The following is a 27,134-nucleotide window of genomic DNA, read 5'->3' on the forward strand; positions in this document are numbered from 1 at the left end:
CACAGTGTGTGACTCACACTCCTGGCGTTTGAGCAACACAGCTACTATGTAGTAGAGTAATCCTTAGATCTGGCCTTGACATCTACAGATGCACACAGCTTGACCACCTAGCAGACTTCAGTGAGTGAGATTTTCCGTTTTGGGGATTTTATCCATAAGTCCAAGTCTGGGACGTTCCTGTGGAAGTTTGTGCTAAAGTGTGACCCTTCTGTGACATTTACAGCTGTCTACTGTGATATCACACAGGTTCTCCTACCACTAACAAAACATCTATGCAGTACACTTGGCAAGTCAATTCAACCTACTATTTTAAGTTTAGACTTGTGATAAGTTGACATAAATCAAAAACTATTTGAAATTTTTTAACTGAATTTGTTAAAGGGATAGTTCACTTTAAAATGAAAATTCTGTCATCATTTACTAAACCTGTAGAAATTTCTTTTTTCTGATGAACACAAAAGAAGATATTTTGAGAAATGATGTAAACACACAGCAGATAGTGACCATGGACTTCCATAGTAGGAAAAAAATAATGGAATTTAATGGGAACCGTCAACTGTGTGCTTTCCATCATTTATCAAAATATTTTCTTTATCATTTATCACAATACTTCCAAAATATTTTTTCCTATTATGGAAGTCAATGGTCTTTATCTGCTGTGTGTTTGCCATCATTTCTCAAAATATCTTCTTTTGTGTTCATCAGGAAAAATTCATACAGGTTTGGAACAACATGAGGATGAGAAAATGATGACAGAATTTTCATTTTAAAGTGAACTATCCCTTTAAGTTAATGTAACATCTGTTGATTTGACTTGATTTGTCATTGCATACTGGCACAGGCATCAAATCATAAAAATTTGTTTTCTTTACCTTGTGTAGTGTTGTGTGTTTTCTTGTGTTCGATCTACAGTATTACCTCTATTTCAGAATAATAAGCAGCCTTTTGTTTTTAAACAGACATATGTATTTATGGCATAGTTGAGCACTCTTTCAACTTTTGGAAAAGATGATTCAGGTGATGTTGTGCAGTCCAAGTAAACTATGTCTGATCCAGAGTCCGCTGTGAAATCTATCGCTCAAATCCGGCCTGCAAGATTAGGTATTGCAAAATGGAAATAGTGTTCAGCACAGATGCTTTGGGGGTTTTGTGCCGTAATGTGATTTGCATAATTCTTAGAATCGGGTACTAAATATCTCAGACAGCATGTGGACATAAACAGTGCGATCAGAATGTATGATATATGTGAGACTTGGGGTCATTCAACTAATATCTACTCAGAAAGATTGCTCTGGGTGGTATACATCTTAAAGGGACACTCCACTTTTTTTTAAATATGCCAATTTTCCAGCTCCCAAAATCGTCCCCTGCTATTGAAACTAACCAAGGGAACTATTTTCGGGCACTGCCTAATATCACCACACCTGCTGCAGCCTTGTTACGGCAGCAAAGTCCTTCATTATTACGCCAAAATGAGAGTATAGTTCCTAGCCATATCTGCCTAGAAAATCGCAACTTTTAATTTTCCGTCTGCCTTGTACACGATGTAACTACAGAAGAGTCAAGTTTTAAATAGGAAAAATATCGAAACTCTTTGGTTATTTTTAGCGCGATGCTAATGGTCTAATCAGATTCAATGGATTATGCTACTGTAAGTTATGCTAAAAATGGTACCAGAGATCCTCTGAATAAATTTCAAAACGGTAAAAATCAAATGTTTAACTCTAGGTAAGCTGGAAAATGAGCATATTTTCAAAAAAATTGTGTGTCCCTTTAAGCCTATGTATGGAAATTTACAAGAATTTGGGATTAAACAGAAATATGGGAAAGTCAAACTCTCTAAAGAATGTTGGGTTACAATTCATCATTGGGTCATAAAGGGACAAACCCAGCTGTTGGGTTAAAATAACCCAGAAAATGTTTATATTTGACTCAACGATGGGTTAAATCAACACACCATTTTGGATAAAAAACCCCAGCAGAGGTTAAATTACAACCCAACGGGTTGGATTTGTCTCTTTTTTGACCCAACGCTAGGTTAAAAATATATTGGCAATAAAGACTAAGGGGGTGTGTACACCAATGCGCGCACTTTTGAAAAACGTCCTGGCGACTGGCATTTTTTTCCCGGGTGCTCTGCATTTTTTCCACGCTCAGCGCTGAGTGCCCAGAGTTGAAAAATGCTCAACTTTGGGTGAAACTCTCCGCTCGTCAATGTCACTTCTCACTCGGCCATTCAACCACAGACAAATATCACAAAAACCAACTGACGTAACGTTCAACAAGTGATAAACAAAGCAGAAGTATCATAGCAACAAAAACGCGTAGCTAAAAGAAAACGTTGGAGAGCGCCCGCATTCGGCGTCCACCGGCATTTTCAGCCTCGTTTAAACGCTTTGGTGTACACGCTCCTTAAAGGGAATAAAGAGTCAAACCATGTGTTGTATGTCCCAATTTCTAAAAATTCATTAATTTTTCAGTGCATCCTAACCATGCCACATTCTCCCACCCAGTCTTCAACACATTAAAATTGGCGAATAGTGGAGTAAGCCAAGAAAGATGGCATATTTTCCTCATTGTATAACTCTTGTGGCTTTGGGCAGTGGCACTGTCAGTCTTCTTTGTCTCAGTTTTTCCCTATGAAGGTCCACAGATTTATACATTTTTTTAGGTTTTTCTATATACTGACATAAGCGGTAAATCTGGTGGCCAGCTTTCAGTTCTTCTTCCTACCTTTGGTATATAAATTTCATTCTGAGCTCTTGCTGTTTTCTAAAATTTAAAGCTATTCACTTTAAAGATTGTATATGAATTTTTTTGCTTGCAGTGTATCTGGCACTCGAAACCTAGATTTAATGGGCTACTACCAGACGTGTCCAAATGCAGTATATCCTGACGTCCACTCAGTCATAACCCAATACAGTATTATTCCCCTGTGTGCTGTGCGTATACATGTAAACATGTCTACAAGTTCACTTTTAAAATGATTGTGTTAAAACAACACATTCTGTGTTAGTTTAGGGACAACACATTAAATGTGTTATTAATGTCTGTGTTATTATTGGAACAACACATTTTGTGTTGTTTTAACGCATCTTGTGTTGTCCTTTTATTATTTGAACACGAAATAACACATAATGTGTTAAATAGCATAAAAAAATATTGTGTGTGTTTGATGTCAGTTTGTTCTTTGACTTTCTGGAAGTATTCTGTACTTACTTAGCAGTCCTGCAGTAAATTATAAAGTCGATTATTTTGGATGAAGAATTCAGATTTATAGTCAGGTTGCTTGTAAAATCATTTGTAGGTAGTAGTAAAAACAAAATCATGTAGTAGTATTACAGAATGAAATAAAGTTGAAGACGGGAGGATCAGGATGCATGGGAAAGTTTCATTTATTGTAGGTTGAGAGATTTATATTGGAACCTTTATATTGGAAACATGTATCCTTTCCAATTTTATTATCTGTTATTTCAATATCTTTATAAAAATGAAAGTAATAAAGCCATGTTTATACTGGATTTTTACTTGCACTTCATCCAAGATAGGTATTTTCCAATAAGCTACAATCATTTCAAGGCGTCGGAGAGAATTTTTCAATTTGTCATTAGACACCTTCATGGAGTTAAGTTATTTTGATGAAGTGAAAGCGATGTACATGCCAATGTATAGTACCCATGGGCGTCGGAGCCATTATATTGGTGGGATAAGACCCACCTCCTTGGGTGATATTGGACCCACCCACCCACTTTTTCTTTAATTTTGCGCATTTATATGACTATAGGTCTCATTCACTAATAATTGCGTACGTTTTCTGTATTTATACGCACACTTGAACTTCTCACGAAAAGCTTCTGCCCAATTCACAACACGTGTACATTTATTCTTATATTTGTTCTTACGTTTGTGAATTTGGAGTGTTCTACATGAGTGGCAGCATGCACAAGGTTGATAATTTCCATAAAACACGCCCAAACCAGCTCCATATAAGAGTTTTCTGCAGCGCTGGTCCACAGAAAATTATAGAACGGTTTGTCATAGAAGCAAAAGAGGTCGAAAAAAGCATGATTATATTTATTATTGGCAAAGTTCTGTTTTGCTTTGCATTTTTATATTCGGGAGGTTTTGCTGTCGCTTGAGGAAGCCAGTGCTGTCCACCGACCGGAGTAACATTAAATAAGTATTGGATGCATTAACAATTATGACATTTAATTAATATGACAGAGACACGCATCTGTATCTATAATAAAACAGACAGGATATCAAGTGATTGATGTTTAGACTTCTCATTACATTTACATGACGTTTACATAGGCATTAAGCAGACACTTTTATGTAGATTTAAAAAGTGAGGAAGGAAAGCATGAAGATTTGTCATTACGTGCATCTTCTTTATATGTTTAGAAAAATTAAGTAGACTAAAATAATGTATACACTGCAAAAAAAATCTTAGTATTTTTGCCTTGTTTTCAGTAAAAATATGTAAAATTCTTAAATTAAGATGCTTTTTCTTAATGCACAAAATGATCCAAGAAAATAAGTCTAGTTTTTAGACTAAAAATATCAAATTTAAGTGATTTTGTGCATAAAACAAGCAAACAAATCTGGCAATGGGGTAAGCAAAAAAATCTTGAACATTTTTCTTAAACACTATATTCAAGAAAAAATAGCTTACCCCATTGGCAGATTTTTTTGCTTGTATTATGCACAAAATCACTTAAATTTGATATTTTTGGTCTAAAAACTAGACTTATTTTCTTGGGTCATTTTGCCCATCAAGAAAAACAATCTTAATTTAAGAATGTTTAGATATTTTTACTGAAAACAAGACAAAAATACTAAGAATTTTTCTTGAAATTTTTTTTTTGCAGTGTATAATAATAATAATATAGATTAAGTATAATAATACATAATACAGAAAATATTATAATATAAAATATTATCATAGACATTTTATATATCAACAGTATTATAGACATTATAATAGTATTTGATTATAGCGTACGTGATTATTGCATACAAGTGGTTTAAGGTTTTCTTGAATTTTTGCGTACATTTAGAAGAAAGTTTGATACGAAAGTTTTTGTTTAATCACGATTTGTTCGTGAAAACATCCATACGCACATCTCACGCACAAATTTGGCAGAGATACAACTGTTTGAAAATGATGGTGCAAAAATTGAAATATTGCGAAAATCGCCTTTCAAGTTGTCCAAATGAAGTTGTTAGCAACTGCATCCAATCACAGAAATAAGTTTTGATTTATTTACGGTTGAAAATTTAAAAAAAATCTTCATGGATGTATTTGTAAGTATTTTTGGCTTTTGCTACAAATACCCGTACTTCTTATGAGTGGTTTTGTGGTCCATGGTAACAAATAGTCAAATTGAGAGTGAAAAATCTGGATCTGAGAGTGATTTTTTACAGAGCAGATATGTTCCAAGCTTTAAATCCATTTAGCTAACGTCTTCAAAATGTCTTTCAAGAGATTTGAATGTGTTCATCAAGACAGGTTCGTGATATTCCGTCTTCAGAACCTACTCCATATTGCACCAGAGACAGTTTTATGTCACTCTGTAAAATCTTATTGGACAATATCCCACCTATGATAAAGTAGTGAGCTCATCCTTGTTATCTCCGTTTCTCCTCTATGCGTGTCAAAACACACTTGTGAGATCTTTCATATGATTTGTGCCTATCAAAAACCTAAAAAGACATTCAGTTAGTAAAAAATCCCTATAAGCTGACAAGAACTGATGGGTTTCCAGTAAACAAACTACCGATTAAATGGGGTTTCGTGACTAAATGGCTAATTCGCTTCAGGAGAGCACAATTCAAAGCACTGGACATAAAAGTTTATTGGGAAATATAAACAAATGAACCCCATCTTTTCAAGACCATCATTAAAGACCAACAGATGTTTTATGAATAACATTTCTGCTTTATCTGTGGTTTTACGCCAATACTCGATTAGGACATTTTCTATTATGCCAATGATTACATAAAACAACATGTAAGATGCATTTTTGGAAGTTAAAAACACATATTTGCATTTAAAGCACACAAGGTTAAATTTTTTTCATGCACTTATTTGTTCTGTAAAGATGCGGGATGTTTTATTAGTGATTTCTTTTTCACAGCTGTTGACTGGAACACTAAATGGAAAACTGGCTTTGTTTCATCCGACCGACTCCTTGCTTCTCCCTTAAGAGTGGGATGCAACCCAGACGGCTTAGTACTCAGTTTCTCAGGTCCAGCCCTAGTGCAGACTCAGCCTAATTTAACATCAGCGCTATTACTGTACTGACATGCCACCTCTGTGGGAACTACATCATGACCAGGATCTCTGATTTCATCATTACAGCCACCAGTGAAAACCTACAGATCTGACAACATGCTCACACCCTGAATCGCCGAGCCAAATACGCACCCACGCAGAAAAGGCCATTTGAACTTTACATGCTATTGCAACAAGTTTGCATGCTGACAAAGACAATCTGTTAATTTGCACCAAACACATGCATATATATTTTATAATTGTTTATGTTTATTGCACATGAATCTATGCTACCACTTGTTTTTGTGTGACAAATAAAGCCGCATTGAAGTAATTTGTGTGGGTGACTGGTTACTAAATGTATGCATGCAGGCCAGTTACATTTTAAATGCATTTTGAACAAATATATCAGTGTGAATAACAATCTCCCAAACAAAATGTTTAAGGAATATTAATAATGTGCTGCCTTGCAAGCACTGTAAATCAGATGAAAGACATTTCTTGCTTTCTAGTCTAAACATCCTAAGATATATTTACTTAAGATGCAAAATGGTTCAGAGATTGTTTTTCAGAGAAATCTAGCAACATAAACGCAAAACCTTTGCCAATGGGGTAAGATTTCTCCAAAATCAAGACATAAAAAACATTTATGATCTTTAGATAATTGTGTGTTATGAAGACAAGACAAAAATTGAGTACGAATTGGATTTTTCAGTGTTGAACAGAAGACAATTTTCAGGAAGAAATACATTCACTGTGGGTGTCTGGCGCCAATAGATCTTCCACTGGCTTCATACAGTAAGTGATAGAGAGGAATGTTAGTGTTTAATGATGGGTGGTGTCCACTACAACAGCTGGCAGCATTTCTGCACCAATAACTTGTCTGAGATCATTCTGGTCTCTGCCCATTTAGCAACTAACCTATCCCATAGAGGCTTATCTTTAGGAGACCACTTCAGAGAGGGCGTTATACTTCGCTTTATATGACAACATAATATGACTTTATATGACAATCTTTCAAAATGTAACACGTTTTTATATACACTGCAAACCTGATTGCTGTTTTGACATAAAATCTATAAATAAATTAAACATTACCTAAAGTTTGTTATTTAAAATTCAACTTTTAATCTACAAAATCCATAAACTTAAAAATATATGGACATAACATTATTAGTACAAAATACTCCCATAATGATTTATGTTTGGTCAAAGGAAAATACACCTTTGTTAAAGATAGGTCATAAAGGTTTAATATCTTAATATTGTTTATGTTGTCTTATAGTTAAAAGTAGATTTCTGTAAAGTTTACCGAAAGCAATTATTTATTTTTTTCACATAAAAAAACAAAAACATTAAAATACAATACAATATTGCAAGATAATTCATGTCAAAAATAGCAAGTCCAATCTTAAAAAAGACTTTAAAATAAATAAATAAATTAGTGCTGGGCAAAGATTTATCAAGGTTTATTGCATACAAAATAAAAGTGATTTTTGGCATAATATATGAGTGTGTGCTGTGTGTAATTATTATGTGTATATATAAATACACACACATTCATGTATGTATTTAAGAAACATTTACATGTGTGTATATATATTTATTTATTATTTTATGTATTCTATATAATATATAAATAAAAAAATATATATAAATAAAACAATTCTGAAATGAATATATGTATGTGTGTGTGGTTAAATATACATAATAAGTGTGCAGTACACACACATATATTATGCAAAAAATCACTTTTATTTTGTATTCGATTAATCACAATTAATCTTTGCCCAGCATTACACAATACATAAATATTTGAATTTATTCCAGTCTAACATGTTCCTTTCAATAAGTCTCCACATTTTTAACATATGTAAGCATTAAATGAAATCAACAAGTTATTATTTTGGAGAAAATTGTAAATCTTCCAAAACAAAATTTCCTTTTAAAATTATTTCTATAAGCTAATCAGAAAATGTTCCAGAACCGGCCCCCATACACTGTAAAAAAATTCTGTAGAAGTTACAATGTTATTGCAGCTGGGTTGCCGGTAATTTACCGTAGATTTAAATTTATGTTATTTACTGGCAAGAGTTTGTTCAAAGTTAAATAAATGTTAAATATTAACAAGTCTTTATTTTTACAGAATAAAACTATACAATAACAGCCTCATGCAAAGCATTCTGGGAACCAGAAATCATCATCAACCTTTTTCTGTTTTTTGCTTCAGATTTTGTTTCCCAGAATGTTTTGCTTGATGCTGTTTTTTTGGTTTTGCTCTGTAAAGACAAAGACTTGTGGATGTTTGATGTTCATTTAACTTTGAACAAAATGTTGCCAGTGAATAACATACATTTGAATCTGCGGTAGGTTACCGGCAACCCAGCTGCAATTTCTATGGATTTTTTACAGTGTATCTGATTAAATCAAATACTGTCTCCCCTAACCACAGCAGTTAATCTCTCCATAAGCACGATTTTAACAAATTCCCGATACCACAGTGAAAGAGATGGAGGTTTCTGTTGAATCCAGATTTTCTAGCAAGTAAGCTTTTCACATAAAACACGAGCGGCACTTGACACGCAATATATTTTGGGGGAAGGCCAAGCAAAATTACATTTAATAAGTCCTTATTAAATCTTCATACATTCTTCATACATTCCCACACCCCGTCTAGAACCTTACGTTCAGCAAATGAGCACCTTCACAAAGTGGCAATAAATCACATTCCTGCTCATTTTCCTTGATTTCTCAATGCTGGTGGAATGATCGTCCTATTGCAATCCGCTTTGAAGAAAAGCGTCTGCTAAATGTAAATGTTACCCCTCCCAAAACATTACAATGAGAAAGCAATGCCAAAAAACTCTCCATTTCCCTCAGACATTTGTTACATAATGGAGAATAACTTTTATTCATCTTGTTCAACATATATGGAGTAATGTAAAGTCTCATGAGTATTTTGTATTGGGGTTTCCACAAATCGGTTGCAAAAAGTTGTAGTAAGATTTATGAACTTGTAAGTTTTAAACTAATTTGCTTGTTGATTTTGAGGCAAAACGTTTCCATGTGTTTTATAAGTAAAGTCACCTACATTTAACAGTGTATAACTCTTTAAAATATTCATATGTCATATTTGAGTGTCTTTTTAAAGTTATGTTTTTGTGCCTTTATTTTTAGATAAGATAGAGGAGAGTAAACAGGAAAATGATGGGTGGATATGGGGGAGCGGGATCGGCAATGGAACTCAGAGATGGGAATCAAACTCCATGTCTCAGTGGTTTTTAAAACGTTTCCTTTTGAGTACCTCTTTAAATGTAATTTATAAGATGCAGACGAGTGTTACCTTGTTCATCGTGAAAACATCTGGACAAAGGTGACAACTATTTTTAGAGGTGACTTCTTTTTTTAAACATTTTAGTAGTTATTTTTTATTACCTGCTCTGATGGTCTTTTTTAGGTGTTGTATGATGTTCTCGAGTTGATGCAGATGTGGTTCATCACATAAACACACATAACTGTGGACATGTTTGACCAATCAGAAGTCTGCAGATGCTTTAGCTCAGATTTGATCTATACTTGGCTGTAGTTGGTTGTGTCTCATTTGTTTGAGCATGAATCAGAGTTTTAATCTTGCTTGTTCTGTTTCCTGTGGAAATGGCGATTTCTGTGAAATATCATTCCAGGTAGTATGAAAAATATGAAATACAAAGGTATAACTGTGGAGAAAGTTTATGTTTTGTCCTTATAAGTTCTAAATATGAATGGAAACAATTCAACAGCTTCTGCTGAGTGTCATTATTTATTAAAAGAAAATGTGGTAACACTTTACTTGAACTGGTGTTCACAAGATGGACATGACACCTTCATAATCATGACATGACACGTACCATGAACATAAAGGAGATTTTATGCACATAGACTGGCTAATAATATAGTTACTGATTCTAATCATGTTCTGCACAATGAATTTGAATTACTACCATCAAACCGAAGATACAGAGTTCCAAAATTTAACAAAGTGAAGCTGAAAAATTCTTTTGTGTATCAGGCAACCCTAGAACTGAATAAGACGCTTAACCAAAAGTCAAGAGTACTGTGAATGTGAATGTAATTGGAGAAGGGTATGTAATGTATAATGTGTCTTGTGTCTCTGTGAAGTGTATGTCATTGTTTAACGAATGTTAATTGTTGTAAACCTGGATACTGTGATGCAAGAAAAATTTCAGACTTTGTCTGACAATAAAGTACCATACCATATCATATCATATCATATCATATCATATCATATCATTTATGTCATGTCATTAAATATCATTCGTTTAGTCATTTTTAATGCAAAGATGACATTGTTTGAGATGTCTTTGTTATGACAACTTGACATTAACCAATACATCATAACTTGTCATGACAACTTGACATTACCAACATAACTGACCACTTTTTACCAGTGATACAAATTATCACTGATAATTTTAATGTAATTAAAATGTTATTAAGTGTTAATACTCCGTAATATAGTTTTATAACAACATCACAAATATTTTTCTTGACCTTAACTGCAGTGGTACAAATATAATTTGTCATAAAAATGCCATTAAAAAGTAAAATAGTTTCATAACAGCGTCATAAATATTTTTTAGTTCATAATGATTTTTTTGTTTTTAGTTTAATTTCTTGTTTAAGAAATAAAATCAATCATCCAATAATAATTATAATTAAAATTTATAAAATTATATTAAATTGCAATTGAAGACCGATTCACCTAAAATTAAATGAAAAGAGTAAAATAATGGGTTAGGCCATGGCCATGCAGCGTTGGGTTAGTATAGCTGGAAAAACAATTAATTACATTAAATTAATTAATTTAATTAAATGTTTTGTTATTTTTTTCTTCTATGTCAGAAAATTTCAGAACCCTGTTTGTGAGGAAGAACAAGTTCTGTTAGTTGTCAGTTTATTGTGCACATGCATAAAGTTAAGTATAATCTTAGTCTGTTCCATTTTTTTAAGGTATTAAAAAATATTTGACATCTTACACTGTAAAAAATACTTTGCTGCCATAAAAATTTTTGTTGAATCAACTAGGATTTACAAATCATTTCAACTTACTGTTATTTATCTTGACTTGAGATCAGTTGTTAGAACTACAGGTGAGTTGTAATAGCTTATCAAATTAAGTTGACTTTTCTCAACTATATTTTATAAGTTGTGACAACTCATCTTTGTTGACATGACTTGTAAATCTGAGTTGATTTAACAAAAAAAATTAAGGCAGCAAAGCATTTTTTACAGTGTATTAATGACATTTAAATGACAGTTTAATGTAATGTTTAGCCATAAAGCTAGATCATTGTTCTGCTATGTCATGTTTATGACAGATTTATGACACGTTATGATGTATTGGTTAATGTCAAGTTGTCATAACAAAAACATCTCAAACAATATCAGCTTTGCATTCAAAATGACATAATTGAACAAATTGCACTTAATGACAGTTGTCATAAATGTGTATAAAATCTCCTTCGTGTTTCATGATTATGAAGGTGTCATGTCAGTCTTATGAACACCCCTTCAAGTAAAGTGTTACCGAAAATTACTTAAAATAAAAAATACCAAACACAACATGCTTTTACTTTGTTATTTCGATTTGGCTGTTTATTTTAAACTGAAAATAAAGGTAACTAAAATATGGATCCATTTAATAACCTCATGATAGCCTGTTTCTGTGAATCACAAATGTTGATGAAGTCTGTGTGTCAACTGCTTTCAGAAAGACCTAATTTAAAAAAAAAATAATCTCCTAAGGGCTCCAAGTTTCTGACAGGATGCTAAGAAGTTGCTTTGGTGTTTGCAAAATAAGCTGTCACAAACAAACGAGACTGGACTGATCACGTTGTTTTAGATCTCTCTTGCTCCCTTAATAGTGCAAACAATGGGTTTTTTAAAAGAAAAGCAACTTTTCTGCACAGTCATTTGTTTAAAGACCACAGCTTTGTGCTTAACCAGTGCATTTCATCTTCATCATCCTGACTTCACATAGAAAGTGTGTTTGTGTTTAAACTGCAAAAACCATGCAAGTGACTTAATTTCGATACTGCGTCCTCCGGATGTTGCATTTGTCAGCCGCATATGTCATTTCAGGTCATATTTCAGAAAAGCAGCTGTACATTACGGTGTCGTATGCAGCTGATAAATGTGACCTCCCCTTAAGAAGCTTGTAATAGGTACCATTTAGGTACACATTTGGAAACCGTGTGTACTTTTAAAGTACAAATATGGACTCTTTGGTTCTGATATGTACATTTGAGGTACTATTATGAACTTGATGCAAAGGTGTACTTTTTGACAGGGCACCGCCCCAGTGGTCATTTTGGCAGGTCACTGCAACATTTCACAGCTGGTTAAGATGGATTATGGGTGACCTTTGGACATGTATTTTATTTTTATTTTTCATGTCAAACTGTATTAAGAAGAGACTTTCCCTACTTTAGTCCGAGTTCATGCAGATGATCTTGCTTTGCTCTGTCAATATGAGATGTAATTCATTTTCATTAGTGAGGCTGAGTGTGTGGGAATCAAAGGAAGTGTACGTACATTAATAAGAGAAAGACAGATTAATAATGTGTGGGTTTGAATATGCATGACTCTGCCAAAGATAATCTCTTTTTTTGACAATCTTACAATTGCCAGAGCATTTGACCTCCTCTTCAAATACTGTATAGTCCTCTACACTGTAAAAATGTATTATGTGCTTTAATAAATTTAACTAAAAAAAGAGTAAATTCTATTTTAAAATATAATTTTTTGTTTTATAACCAAATCTTTGAGTAAAAATAACACAAAAAATGTGAGTAATTTAAGTAATTCTAAAAGAACACATTATTGAGTAAATTCAACTTAATTTTATAATGTAAAATCCACTTAAATTTGTAAAAAAGAAAATTAACATTTAAAGGGACAGTAAGTAGGGTTTTAAGTGTTTTATTAATCAAAATAAATGTCTTTATTCATAAATATGTCCTTATTGGTGTCAAATTACCACTGCCAGTGATCTGACTTTTCTTTGTAAGCTTGAAGTTTTTCTCTTTACTTACATTGAAAGGGTAAGTCCAAGGATGCTTTCATGTCGTTCCGCCATACTGATAAACAGTGTTGGGGAAAGTTACTTTTAAAAGTAATGCATTACAATATTAAGTTACTCCCAAAAAAAGTAACTAATTGCATTACTTAGTTACTTTTCATGGAAAGTAATGCTTACGTTACTTTTAGTTACTTTTGCGTTACTTTTTCTTGGCTAAAGCTTGATCTCTTTCAGGCCTTGCAGGTGTTTTTATGACTAAAAAGTTCTGCATTCAGAAATTGCATATTTCATCACAAAAATGTTTAGCTCTGGCCTGCCATCTCAGTTTCTGACTCAAGCTGTTTCCACACAGGCACAGAGAGTGCATACGTTTAGTTTAATTCAGTACATATTTTTTAATCAAATTAATTCAACTAAAAAAGTAACTTGAGTTACTTTTTTGAAAAAGTAACTCAAATATTAATGTGTACATTTAAACAGTAATGCGTTACTTTACTTGTTACTTCAGAAAAGTAATATTATTACGTAACTAAAGTTACTTGTAATGCGTTACCCCCAACACTGATGATAAACTATAATTAGCAGAGAGGGACAAAAAGCACTAGCCTACCAACACGTTTCCACAACGCGTTTTCATTCAGAACACGTGAAGCATACAGTATTGTTCAAAATAATAGCAGTACAATGTGACTAACCAGAATAATCAAGGTTTTTAGTATATTTTTTTATTGCTACGTGGCAAACAAGTTACCAGTAGGTTCAGTAGATTCTCAGAAAACAAATGAGACCCAGCATTCATGATATGCACGCTCTTAAGGCTGTGCAATTGGGCAATTAGTTGAATTAGTTGAAAGGGGTGTGTTCAAAAAAATAGCAGTGTGGCATTCAATCACTGAGGTCATCAATTTTGTGAAGAAACAGGTGTGAATCAGGTGGCCCCTATTTAAGGATGAAGCCAACACTTGTTGAACATGCATTTGAAAGCTGAGGAAAATGGGTCGTTCAAGACATTGTTCAGAAGAACATCGTACTTTGATTAAAAAGTTGATTGGAGAGGGGAAAACCTATAAAGAGGTGCAAAAAATGATAGGCTGTTCAGCTAAAATGATCTCCAATGCCTTAAAATGGAGAGCAAAACCAGAGAGACGTGGAAGAAAACGGAAGACAACATCAAAATGGATAGAAGAATAACCAGAATGGCAAAGGCTCAGCCAATGATCACCTCCAGGATGATCATAGACAGTCTGGAGTTACCTGTAAGTACTGTGACAGTTAGAAGACGTCTGTGTGAAGCTAATCTATTTTCAAGAATCCCCCGCAAAGTCCCTCTGTTAAAAAAAAGGCATGTGCAGAAGAGGTTACAATTTGCCAAAGAACACATCAACTGGCCTAAAGAGAAATGGAGGAACATTTTGTGGACTGATGAGAGTAAAATTGTTCTTTTTGGGTCCAAGGGCCAAAGGCAGTTTGTGAGACGACCCCCAAACTCTGAATTCAAGCCACAGTACACAGTGAAGACAGTGAAGCATGGAGGTGCAAGCATTATGATATGGGCATGTTTCTCCTACTACGGTGTTGGGCCTATTTATCGCATACCAGGGATCATGGATCAGTTTGCATATGTTAAAATACTTGAAGAGGTCATGTTGCCCTATGCTGAAGAGGACATGCCCTTGAAATGGTTGTTTCAACAAGACAATGACCCAAAACACACTAGTAAATGGGCAAAGTCTTGGTTCCAAACCAACAAAATTAATGTTATGGAGTGGCCAGCCCAATCTCCAGACCTTAATCCAATTGAGAACTTGTGGGGTGATATCAAAAATGCTGTTTCTGAAGCAAAACCAAGAAATGTGAATGAATTGTGGAATGTTGTTAAAGAATCATGGAGTGGAATAACAGCTGAGAGGTGCTAGCCTGACGTTGTCATACTCAATTCTAGTCAGAATTTGAGTCTGATACCGCTCCATTGAGCTATAATTATGAGGCGTGTCTCAACCGAAAAATGCCTCTGCACTCAATTGGATAGACATACGACCAATCAGAGCAACGGAGTGTGTGTGTGAGTGTATTTTGAAATTACGTCTTTGCAGCCTGACCGAAGTATTTCGCTACAATGACACTAACATTGTGATTATACTGAGTTAGCGAATGTACATCAACACCTATTATGTTTACAACATTTCGTTTATATCACAACATGAAGTATTTACTAAGTCATAGAGTAAGACTATCTCTTACCGTTTGTACGTTAGGTGAACTTCATCCACGACGATACCCATTACGTTTGCTTGAAAATATTGGAGCCTAGCATGTTCCTCCACTTATTCAGCAACCACGATTCCGGGCTTCCGAAAAGAAGCTGGCAACGACCGCTAAGTATATCCATCTCGTCATGCACGCTGAGTTGCATCGCCGTGATAACGTTACCCATTTCAGTTGCGACCAACTTTTGCCGAATAGAAAGGACGGCAAAAACATCAACAAATGCCTTGCTCGCGTTTCTCTGTTCCTCTTTTAAAATCAATGCTCTGTCGATATCTTTTAGAACAGACTCAATGTCAGAATCCACACATCTGAACTCTACAGCAGCAGCCATTCAACACACGCGCTCTTTGGTGACGTAGTTCATTACGTTACTGTTGATTATCTGTCCATCATCGTATAAAGCCCGCCCTGACAATTTGATTGGTTCGCCCAGCTCTAGTCCTAGCATAGCAGCTCCTCAACGGAAAAACTCCAGACCGGTCTTCCCGTTCTCAAATTCTTGTGGGCGGGGCTAAGATCGGCTGGCACCCAGGCTAGAGAGGTGCCACAAGTTGGTTGACTCCATGCCACACAGATGTCAAGCAGTTTTAAAAAACTGTGGTCATACAACTAAATATTAGTTTAGTGATTCACAGGATTGCTAAATCCCAGAAAAAAAAATGTTTGTACAAAATAGTTTTGAGTTTGTACAGTCAAAGGTAGACACTGCTGTTTTTTTGAACACACCCCTTTCGGCTGGTTGCCCGGTTGCACAGCCTTGGGAGCGTGCGTATCGTGAATGCTGGGTCTCGTTTGTTTTCTGGGGGTCTGCTGAGCCTGCTGGTGGCTTGTTTGCCACGTGGCAATAAAAAATATACTAAAAACCTTGATTATTCTGGTTAGTCACATTGTACTGCTATTATTTTGAACAATACTGTACATAACAGCTATGGTAGTTGCAACACGCATTTGGAAAAGCGAGACGCTAGAGAGCACTATTCGTTTGAAGAGAGTTTTGGGGTTAACATCATTCAGAAGAGTGATGCTTGGTGACACGATAAAAATCATGATGTGGGTTAATTCACTCAATGAGCAATAACTGTGCTAATGCCAGTACTGAGATCAGTCTCTTCTTACTTGCTCATCATAATTTGTAATAATAAATATGTAAAGAAAAGAAGAAATTTTAAAGGGGACATACAATGAAACTCAGACTTTTTCCATGTTTAGGCGCTATAATTGGGCTCCAGTGCTTAGAAAATGTGAAAAAGAACAACCCAGTAACTTAGTTTTGGTAAACCAATGTCTGCAAGCATGTGAAAAAATAGGTCATTGAAATTTGGCTCCCCCTGTGATGTCAGAAGGGGATATACCGCCCCTTAATATGTACTATCCAACCACACCACTGATATTTATGTACAAAAATCAACTCATTTGCATGTTAATTGACACACCCAAAAGATAATAAATTATCTATATGGTATTTTGAGCTAAAACTTCACATATGTACTCTGGGGACACCAAAGATTTATTTGACATCTTAAAAAAGTCTTGTGAAATGTCCGCTTTAAAAAGTACTTAAAAATGTTTTATTATACATAATATTTTTAAGTAAACATCACATATTTTGCAATGTAATTTAACTTTACTTTGTGAACTTATCTACTTATTGTCTACTTTTTGTTAATTTAAATCAGCTTTTCTAAGTAAATTTTAATTAATTTCACAAGTGTGAAATTTACTTAAAAAACCTGAGTGCAAAAACTTGCAAAAGAAAAATTAAGTAAATTTTACTTACTTACTTTTCAGTGTTGCGTGTTACACATTGAATAAAGTGTATAAACGTAGGTTATGGTGTATCCACACGGGGCGTAATCGTTAACGCTTCCCATTCACTTGTAATGGGTGACGTCATGCGTTGCCGAACTGAATTGTGGATCCGTCGGCGCCGCGTCAGTGCCGTTGCTCGTGGCAGAAGTTGAACATTTCTCAACTTTTCAAGCAGCAACGCATGCGCCAGCCAATCAGATTGCCTTATGCAAATAACCTAGGCAGAGCAAGCCAATTACGTATATGGAAGACCGGAGCATACGGACTACCGGCACATCCGGGAACTTGACTGTAAATTTCGTCACCGCCCCTTTTCGGGGGATAAAAAAGCAGCGTTTCCATTGGCTTCCATTCAAAATAGCGGAACAAAGCAACGTTTTTACACAGCCGGCAGGCGTAAATAACTTATGAAATCACTCAGATTAAACATGTTGAGTATTTATCTGTCCATCCTGCCTGCCACAGAGCGCGAAAGGTACATCAACACATCCAATCCGGTCAACACAAAAACATTCCCCTTCACTCTCACAGCGTCAAACTTTGTGTAACAACGCCATCCAGTGATTGCTGGAAATATCGCTAAGCCAGTTAGTTGTATGGCTGGACGGAAAAGTGCACTCATTACTCTAAATATAAAGACATAATAAATAAATACGAAGTAACTTTCAAATACGAAGTAAAATCATTCACTTGCTTCCCTGTTGACTCGAAGAGGTATGAGTAAATGTCCGGGTAAGACACCTCTAGCCAATAGGGAGCGTTGTTACACAAATTTGACGCTGGGAGAATGAAAGAGACATGTTTCCACATTGACCAAACTAAATACGCCAATGTATCCCCCGCGCTCCACGGCCGGCAGGGTGGACAGACAACTACTCAACATGTTTAATCTGAGTGATTTCATAAGTTATTTACGCCTGCCGGCTGTGTACAGTACGAAGGTTGCTTTGTTCCGCTATTTTGAATGGAAGCCAATGGAACGTCTAGTGCGATTTCTCCCAAAAGTGGGCGTGAACCTGTTCAGAGACATTCTATGACGTTGCGCCGGTTGTGCGTATATGCTGCGGGCACTGTGATTGGCTGTTGGCCACGCTTCAGACAAGCCTTCAGTCAAGCTTTAACACTTTCGCCCTGTGTGAATGTACCGTTAGATCAGTGGTTCTCAAACTGGGGGATATGCCCCCCATTTTATTAAAAACATTATCATAAATTCTGTGTAATCATATTAGAAAAATATAGCTACCTACCAACTGTTCTACATTGTATCATTTAATATGTTTAGTTTGAGTTTGTTTTATGTCATGAATTTTCTTTGAAGGGAGGAGGCACAAAGGTTACATTCTGTTAAGTGTTCTTATAACTGAATAGTTTGAGCGTTACGTTAGGTTGTGGGTTTTATTTGAGATTTAAGTAAAAAATTCTTCATCCGGCCTAATTGCTGTCCTAAATAAATAAGTGAGATATACAAAAGATCCCTTTAGAGATTTTTATTACTCATGTACAGTCAAAGGAAGCTTCCATAGTTCAAGACTCTCACAAGCCCTTAGAGATAAACTTCTGTTATGATTATTCATACTGTCTGTATAATTCACGAAACAATCCGGTCAGTGTGAACAGACGACAGCTGTGGCATGTTTCTCGTAACTGAAGTCATTTGATTGTACGGCCTTTGCCGCAAAATATTTTTAAGATTGGTCAGGTTCTTTTTACCGACATAGAATATTTACTGCTTGACTTCCAACATAATCTAATTCTTATACTGTGTGAAAAGCTTTTGAGGAAGCCATGAGAACTCTCTCAACTCTCCGAGGTCTAGATTGTGGGTTAACTGATAAAATGATCACCAGACTGCCAAACTGAACACTAGCTCGGTCTGTTTCACTTGCGTTCCCTGCAGACAGTGACTGACAATGAAATAAAGAACAGATGGAGACAGCTGCGCTACACGACATGTGGGAAGACAGAACAAAGACAGGACCATGAGAACGTTGGTGTGTCTGTGTCTATGTCAAAATGAAACCACTAAACAGAAGATTGGACTTTAAAGGGGGCTTATCCCATTTTTATCTTAAACTTTTTTACCTTGAGGTTCACGTACATGTTATAAATTTTATTTGTATATAAGTTCCCTGGGAACTACGCTACATGGTAAAGCTTTTTGTAAAACACTTTTGTGATTGGCTGACGTTTTTTGCCTGTTTAATCAGAAACACAATGATTTTGGAAACACCTATAAGCTGTTTTTTGGAGCTTAGTTAAAAGAGGGTGTTTTTATTAGAATTTATAATGAGGACATTGCTGTGTTTTTACATCTTTATTAGTTGCCATCTGAAATCTAACAGCATCAGTGCTTTCACATTGACTTCTTTCCCTTTTCAAATAATAGCATGTTAGGATGGTTTCACATTGACAAGAAGTCACAAGCAAGTGAACAGATGTGACTATATTTATCATATTGTTCATAAAGTCTGTTAAAGTCCCCCAGTGGAGAAAATCGTGTTTTTATTGCTGTTTATATGTGGTGTTTTTAATATGCTTTAAGACATGCCATCTGCAAATTCTCCATAAAATTGGAGTCTTGTTCCTTCGGTTTAAAATCGCCTTGGCTTCCTGAATCACAAACATGTAACCAATCATATCAACACAGTTGAATGTGTGGAACATTAAGATGTATGTTTAGACTTGGCGCTGAAACGATTGCAGGACAGCTGCGTTAGCTTTACTTTTGTGATGCTAACATATGCAGTGTGAATGCTTGAACCTTTTAATATCTGTGCTAAAAAATGAGTGCTGCAAATACGCACAACCATTTCTAGGGTTTACAAAGAATGGTGTCAAAAGGGAAAAACATCCAGTATGTGGCAGTCCTGTGGCCGAAAATGCCTTGTTGATGCTAGAGGTCAGAGGAGAATGGGCCGACTGATTCAAGCTGATAAAATAGCAGCTTTGACTGAAATAACCACTCGTTACAACCGAGGTATGCAGCAAAGCATGTGTGAAGCCACAACACGCACAATCTTGAGGCGGATGGGCTACAACATCAGAAGACCACACCGGGTACCACTCATCTCCACTACAAATAGGATAAAGAGGCTACAATTTGAACAAGCTCACCAAAATTGGACAGTTGAAGACTGGAAAAATGTTGCCTGGTCTGATGAGTCTCGATTTCTGTTGAGACATTCAGATGGTAGAGAATTTGGTGTAAACAGAATGAGAACATGGATCCATCATGCCTTGTTATCACTGTGCAGGCTGGTGGTGGTGCTGTAATGGTGTGGGGGATGTTTTCTTGGCACACTTTAGGCCCCTTAGTGCCAATTGGGCATCGTTTAAATGCCACGACCTACCTGAGCATTGTTTCTGACCATGTCCATCCCTTTATGACCACCATGTACCCATCCTCTGATGGCTATTTCCAGCAGGATAATGCACCATGTCACAAAGCTCGAATCATTTCAAATTGGTTTCTTGAACATGACAATAAGATCACTGTACCCCACAGTCACCAGATCTCAACCCAATAGAGCATCTTTGGGATGTGGTGGAACGGGAGCTTCGTGCCCTGGATGTGCATCCCACAAATCTCCATCAACTGCAATCCTATCAAAATGCTATCCTATCAATATGGGCCAACATTTCTAAAAAATGCTTTCGGCACCTTGTTGAATCAATGCCACTTAGAATTAAGGCAGTTCTGAAGGCGAAAGGGGGTCAAGCACAGTATTAGTATGGTGTTCCTAAAAATGCTTTAGGTGAGTGTATATTATAAGAAGAACATTTTCTGGAAGGCCTTAAACTTTTGTGAAAATCATAGAGACAAAGCACAACGCATCATAACCTGAAAACCACACCCATCGAGGGGAGAACAATCCATCCGTCTCCATTGACTTTGTATTGCGAGAGGCTGCCTCCTTGTCATTTCTGGCATCCGGTGGGCATGGTTTTCAAATTAGCATAACTGCACTCTGTCTTTATGAAAAATGCTGGCGCTGGCTGGCAACTTTTTTTAAAAATACCCTGTTGAAAGAGTTAAACATAACTGAGTAACTGCAACCATATTTTGTCATTTATATTTCCAAAAAAAATTTAAATTACATTTTTATTTTAAATTTCAGTTTCTTCAAATATGGGTTTTAACAATTTTCGACTACAGTGGGACTTTAAACAGTATAGTCAGTGTACACACACAGAAGGCAGCTGTGGCATGTTTCTTGTAGCTGAAGTCATTTGATTGGATGACCTCTGCTACAAAATATTTTTAAGACTTGTCAGATTGCCTCCTCCAATATACAACTTTTACTGCTTGTCAGTTTTAACATAGTCCAATTCTTAATATGCAGCTCTTTGGAAACAATTCAGAGGAAGGGTAGAAACTTATTAAATCTTCATAAGAGTGTTTTATATCACCAGTATTAGTGCTGACATCGGACGTTCATGTTAGTTCTCATTTATATTAAAATGGTCAGTAGATCAATCAAGCATTTTAACGTCTTGGAGGGCACTCATAAATCGTACACCTTAATAGGGTGAAGCAGCCTGATCTCACAGGAATTCATAAATATTTTATGAGGTGGCTAATTCGTTTAACTTCATAAACTCGTACTAAACAGATTAGGTTATTAATATCATGGCTTGAAAGCAGACGCTTAAAATCATACAAATTCACACAAATTACCTATGTCGAAAACAATAAGGAATAGCCATTTGATTGGGTTGGGTTAATTGGTTAAACAAACCTCTCTTTAACATTAAAGCTAGACAAAGGCATGTATTTAAAGCGATGTGAATAAAGTTTTGAATCAGGTTTTCCGTGAGCAATTTCAAAGGTTAAACAGTTTGATCACTTTTCATTGTAGAACTTGTTTATGATGCTTTAATGAAACCAGCTGGAGGATTTCAATTGTTTTTAGAAAGAATGAGGCCAGTACCAGGCATTGAGATAGATGCTTTGATGTTCAGATCAGGCCCCCATCAATAATGGCACATTTTCCATTGCATAGTACCTCAAGGGTCAGATCGTGCACTCAAAAAAATGAACTTTCGCCTTTGCCAGTTTTACTTAATCCTTTCATATTGTGATTACTTAAAAAAATTAATTTAACAACGTGAACTTAATTTAATGGAGTTTATTCAACAAAAAGGTGTGTCTTGTCAGCTTTACTTAAAAATTAATTGTTCAGCCAACATAACAGTTTTGTGTAAAATTAACAGATTAATAAAACCAGTACAGACTGGCATCTCATTGGCTAATGATGTTGCAGTGTATTATGGGTAATTGTTGTTGTTCTGGCACCCTCTTGCAGAAGTGTAGCACCATTAGAAAAACAAACAAATTAATGGTTTGAAATGTAACATTTCATTTCAAATTTATTTGTGATGTACTTGATAAGTTATAATTAAGAGGCTTATATGATTAGTTGTATTAAGCAGCTGCACTATGATTGATTGATTCAGTGTTAAGGCACAGTGCCAGCCAGCAAAAGGATTGCGCGACAGGTCCTTGGCGGCTGAAATAGCTCAATATTACTTCACAAAGCCGCAGAGTCTTTCCATTCCTTCCTCGGCCATATGATATCCAAAACATATATACAATATATACAAACAATATCCCTCACCAACTAATACATTTACCCCCCGACTGGTCTTCACCACCGGAGACACTTAATTGTCCTGAGTGGCCGCTTAGCACACTTTCCCCACATAAGTGCTCTGTTAAAGACAAAACTGAGCATCCCGCAACCCTCTCTGTGTTAAGGCTCCTTTTAACACTCATGTGCGTATACCTTACCCTCCCCATTTAACATAACCAAAACCTTTGATCATCACAATTTTATGCTCATTGCATAACTGTTTTAATAAGGTGTGTACCGAATTTTGCTTGTTCACAATGCCTTTTATATAAGGGAGATTCCTTCAAATTGCCTTTCTGAGCACATCTCCCTCATATTGTTTTATTAATAAGGCAGGTATGTAATTTGGTATCTGCTTTGCAGATCAGCTTGCTCACATCAGTCCAAAAACTTTAATGTAAACCTGTGACATTATTCACGTTATATTACGATTTTATTCTCCTTATATAACGACTCTATTCTTGTTATATTACGACTTTATTCTCGTTATATTACGACTTTATTCTTGTTATATTACGACTTTTTTCTCATTATATTACGACTTTATTCTTGTTTTATTACGACTTTATTCTTGTTATATAACGACTTTATTCTCGTTATATTACGACTTTATTCTTGTTATATTACGACTTTATTCTCGTTATATTACAACTTTATTCTCGTTATATTACGACTTTATTCTCGTTATATTACAACTTTATTCTCGAAATATTACAACTTTATTCTCGTTATATTACGACTAGGGCCGGGATTTTAACGCGTTAATTAATTACACAAAAAATAACGCGTTAAACATTTTTAACGCATTTTAATCACACTTATTTTTGCACCGCGGAACATTTCTCATTGGATGAGTTTCGGCGTACCGAATATACTGGAGCACCAACTAGCGTTCATCACTTCAGACAACAACAAACCACAGTATACATGAACGAAGAAGCTGATGAGATCGCTTTGGTGGGCCCCTTGGATGGGAATTTTTTAACGGATGGAAGCGTCGATAAGAGCATGGTTGTGTGTAAGTTATGCAACAAGGAATTCACATATCACCGCAACACATCGAGCCTCAAGTATCATCTCAATGCAAAACATATAGCAGCTAGCGTGGACGTTAGCCCGATTCCGAGTACAACGACTTGGTTGAACAAAATAAACAATATGTATTTAGTCATTATTCATGGTATACTAAAAATCCATGTGAAAAAATAACTTCTCAATGTTCTTAGGTCAAATATTTATATGTGATTAAAATGTGATTAATTTCGATTAATTAATTACAAAGCTTCTAATTAATTAGATTATTTTTTTTATCGAGTCCCGGCCCTAATTAGGACTTTATTCTTGTTATATTACGACTTTATTCTCATTTTATTACGACTTTATTCTCGTTTTATTATGACTTTATTTGTGAAATATTACGACTTTTTCTTATTATATTACAACTTTATTCTTGTTATATTACGACTTTATTCTCATTTTATTACGACTTTATTCTTGTTTTATTAAAACTTTATTCTCATTTTATTATGATTTTATTCTCGTTTTATTATGACTTTATTTTTGAAATGTTACGACTTTTTCTCATTATATTACAACTTTATTCTGATTATATTACAACTTTATTCTAGAAATTTTACGACTTTTTCTCATTATATTACAACTTTATTCTCATTATATTACGACTTTATTCTTGTTATATTACAACTTTATTCTCGTTTTATTATGACTTTTTCTCATTATATTATGACTTTATTCTCGTCATATTACGACTTTATTCTCGAAATTTTACCACCTTATACTCGTTATATATTGACTTCATTCTCGAAATTGTATTTATTTTGACTTTTGTCTCAAAAAACTATTAGTTAAATCTTGCATTAATGACTTTAATCTAGAGATGGTTTTATGTTTTTATTTACCATGGTACAATGGAAAAGCGCCACAAGACAGATTCCTATTCTTCTATCTTACAGTGTTAAATATTTGATTACATCAAATATTCTATAATGCTTCTGTGCACCACCTTCAGTTTATTAAGAAAAAGTTTTCTTGAATTGCAATAGGGTGCCCAGGATCAGATTTTAGAACAATGGGTCTAAAGAACTACTATAAACTAAAATAAAATCTTTGTGAAACGTAAAAATATGTATCCTAGCATTGAAACCGATGTTGTAGTAAGCAGTGCACTTTCGGCAAGTTCAATTCCTACCTTGAGGAACTTTGCTGATCCCATACCCCTCTCTCCACCCAGTCCTTTCCTGACATATTGTCTCCAAAAAGTAGCTAACACTGGAGTTGTACCCATTTAAGTACACTTGTGCACCTAAAACGTTAATATTAGCACCTCAAAGGTACATATTCTGGTATCAAAGAGAGCTTATTAGCACCTCAAAGATAGTATCAAATGTATACATATCTATACCTAATGGTACATATAAGGACCTTTTAAATAGGTACTGCCCCAGCAGATTTCTTTTTGTTCTTTTTCCTTGCAAAGAACAATCAGTCTTTATAAAATTACTTCCTCTTTAAAAAAACAAGATTCACACAGAGAACAAAGTGTACAACTATAAATGAGAAAAAACATATGACAAGCACTCATGAATTGGACTTAAATAGTTAGTCAAAATGTTAAGCAGATTGCTGATGTGACAGCTGAATGGGAGACACAAGTGAGGATTTTTGCTCTGTAGGTCCAAACGCTAAGAATTAGGGGCAGACGTCTGTGATGTGGACTTGGAGAGGTTTTCTTACTGGGGAGAGAGGGAGAAAAGAGGAAATGGAGCTGAGAGGTGCTTCCTACTCAGACTGTTCATAATGTAGCATTCCAGCACCTTCTGTGCCCAGGGACCCAGGGCCAAAGCTCCTCCCTCCTTAAATGCTCTATTCTCTCTCTTTCACTCTTATCCGCTTTTTGTCTCTGCATTGAACATTGAAAAAAATCGGTATAAAAGACTCTATATGCAATATCAGTATTGTTAATTGTCATACAATAACTGTATTTGTGCATTAATTTGTGTCAGTGCACAAAATAAAGAATAACAGCAATTGGATTTAAGTGCATTTAAGCATCATTCTATTTTTTTGTGCCCTGTGCTGCAAATCTGCATATACATTAATTAAAAATGCTGAATGGTTATTGTCCTATATGTATGTTTTGTGCATGCAAGAACTGGCTTTTGCAAAAACGTATGATGTCACAGATTTCTTGTAATCTTGTATTTTATATTACTTTGACGAATTAAGTGGGAATTGCCAAACACTGGATTTTTTTGCATCCTCGCCGTCATCAATTTTCTGTATTTTTATACAATGCTATTTTCCAAATCTTTCCTAAATATATCCTTGGACCTGAAAAGATACATTTTATAATCCAAATAATGTGAAAGATTTGGGTCATTGTGCATTGCCTGCATGGGAGAACACAGAGATTGTTTAGTTTATGGCATGCCATCAGTCTGATTTTGACAGATGGATATTTAGCGGAGTAAAAGCAGAGATCTATTGGTCTGGGTTTGGTATAAGATTCCTTAATATTCGATGCTTATCTCTTCAACATCATAATGGAACATTCCTTCTTTTAAGGCAACAGACTTATGTAACCAACTATCAAGTGTTTTATTGAACGCTGTAGATTCTGAAGGTAGAACGTCTGTTATAAAAAAGAAAGATTAAAGGAATATGTCTTATGCAACCTCAGTTTACTCTTATTTCAATGTAAGAAAATGAGTGCGTTTGAGTGGGTCTATTTTTCTAAAGCAAATCTTATGGGATGGTGGAGGTTAATATTTCAATAAAAATTAAACCGATATGTTTCGTGCACTTTTGCACTCATCTGATCTGGAGAGCCAATAATCAATCATCTAGGAGCACATGGCACAGATCTCTTACTGAAATCTTTTTTTTTCACATTTTCATAATGGTAAAATATGGGGTTACTTAAATGTAATAAATAGTTAAATATTTAAGAAAAGTTTTAATTTATGTCACATATAAAATCATAAAAGGCAGTGTGCGAAAACTACTGTCTAAGTACAAGAGGACTTGGTTGCAATAGGATGTACAG

The 27,134-nt window shown here is 35.1% G+C and overlaps 1 protein-coding gene across 2 annotated transcripts in view; it reads left to right on the plus strand.

Annotated features, from left to right (window-relative positions):
* wdr27 (WD repeat domain 27) overlaps positions 1–6,611 on the plus strand; it is a 110,609-nt gene extending 103,998 nt beyond the window's left edge. For both annotated transcript variants that reach the window (XM_073873433.1, XM_073873434.1), the window contains exon 24: positions 6,141–6,611. In XM_073873433.1, the coding sequence (XP_073729534.1) occupies positions 6,141–6,209 (69 nt within the window). In that variant the 3' untranslated portion in view covers positions 6,210–6,611. The remainder of the gene's footprint in view (positions 1–6,140) is intronic.
* The last annotated feature ends 20,523 nt before the right edge of the window (positions 6,612–27,134 follow it).

The sequence above is a fragment of the Misgurnus anguillicaudatus genome, chromosome 11, assembly GCF_027580225.2.
Source record: "Misgurnus anguillicaudatus chromosome 11, ASM2758022v2, whole genome shotgun sequence".
In the NCBI taxonomy this organism is placed as follows: domain Eukaryota; kingdom Metazoa; phylum Chordata; class Actinopteri; order Cypriniformes; family Cobitidae; genus Misgurnus; species Misgurnus anguillicaudatus.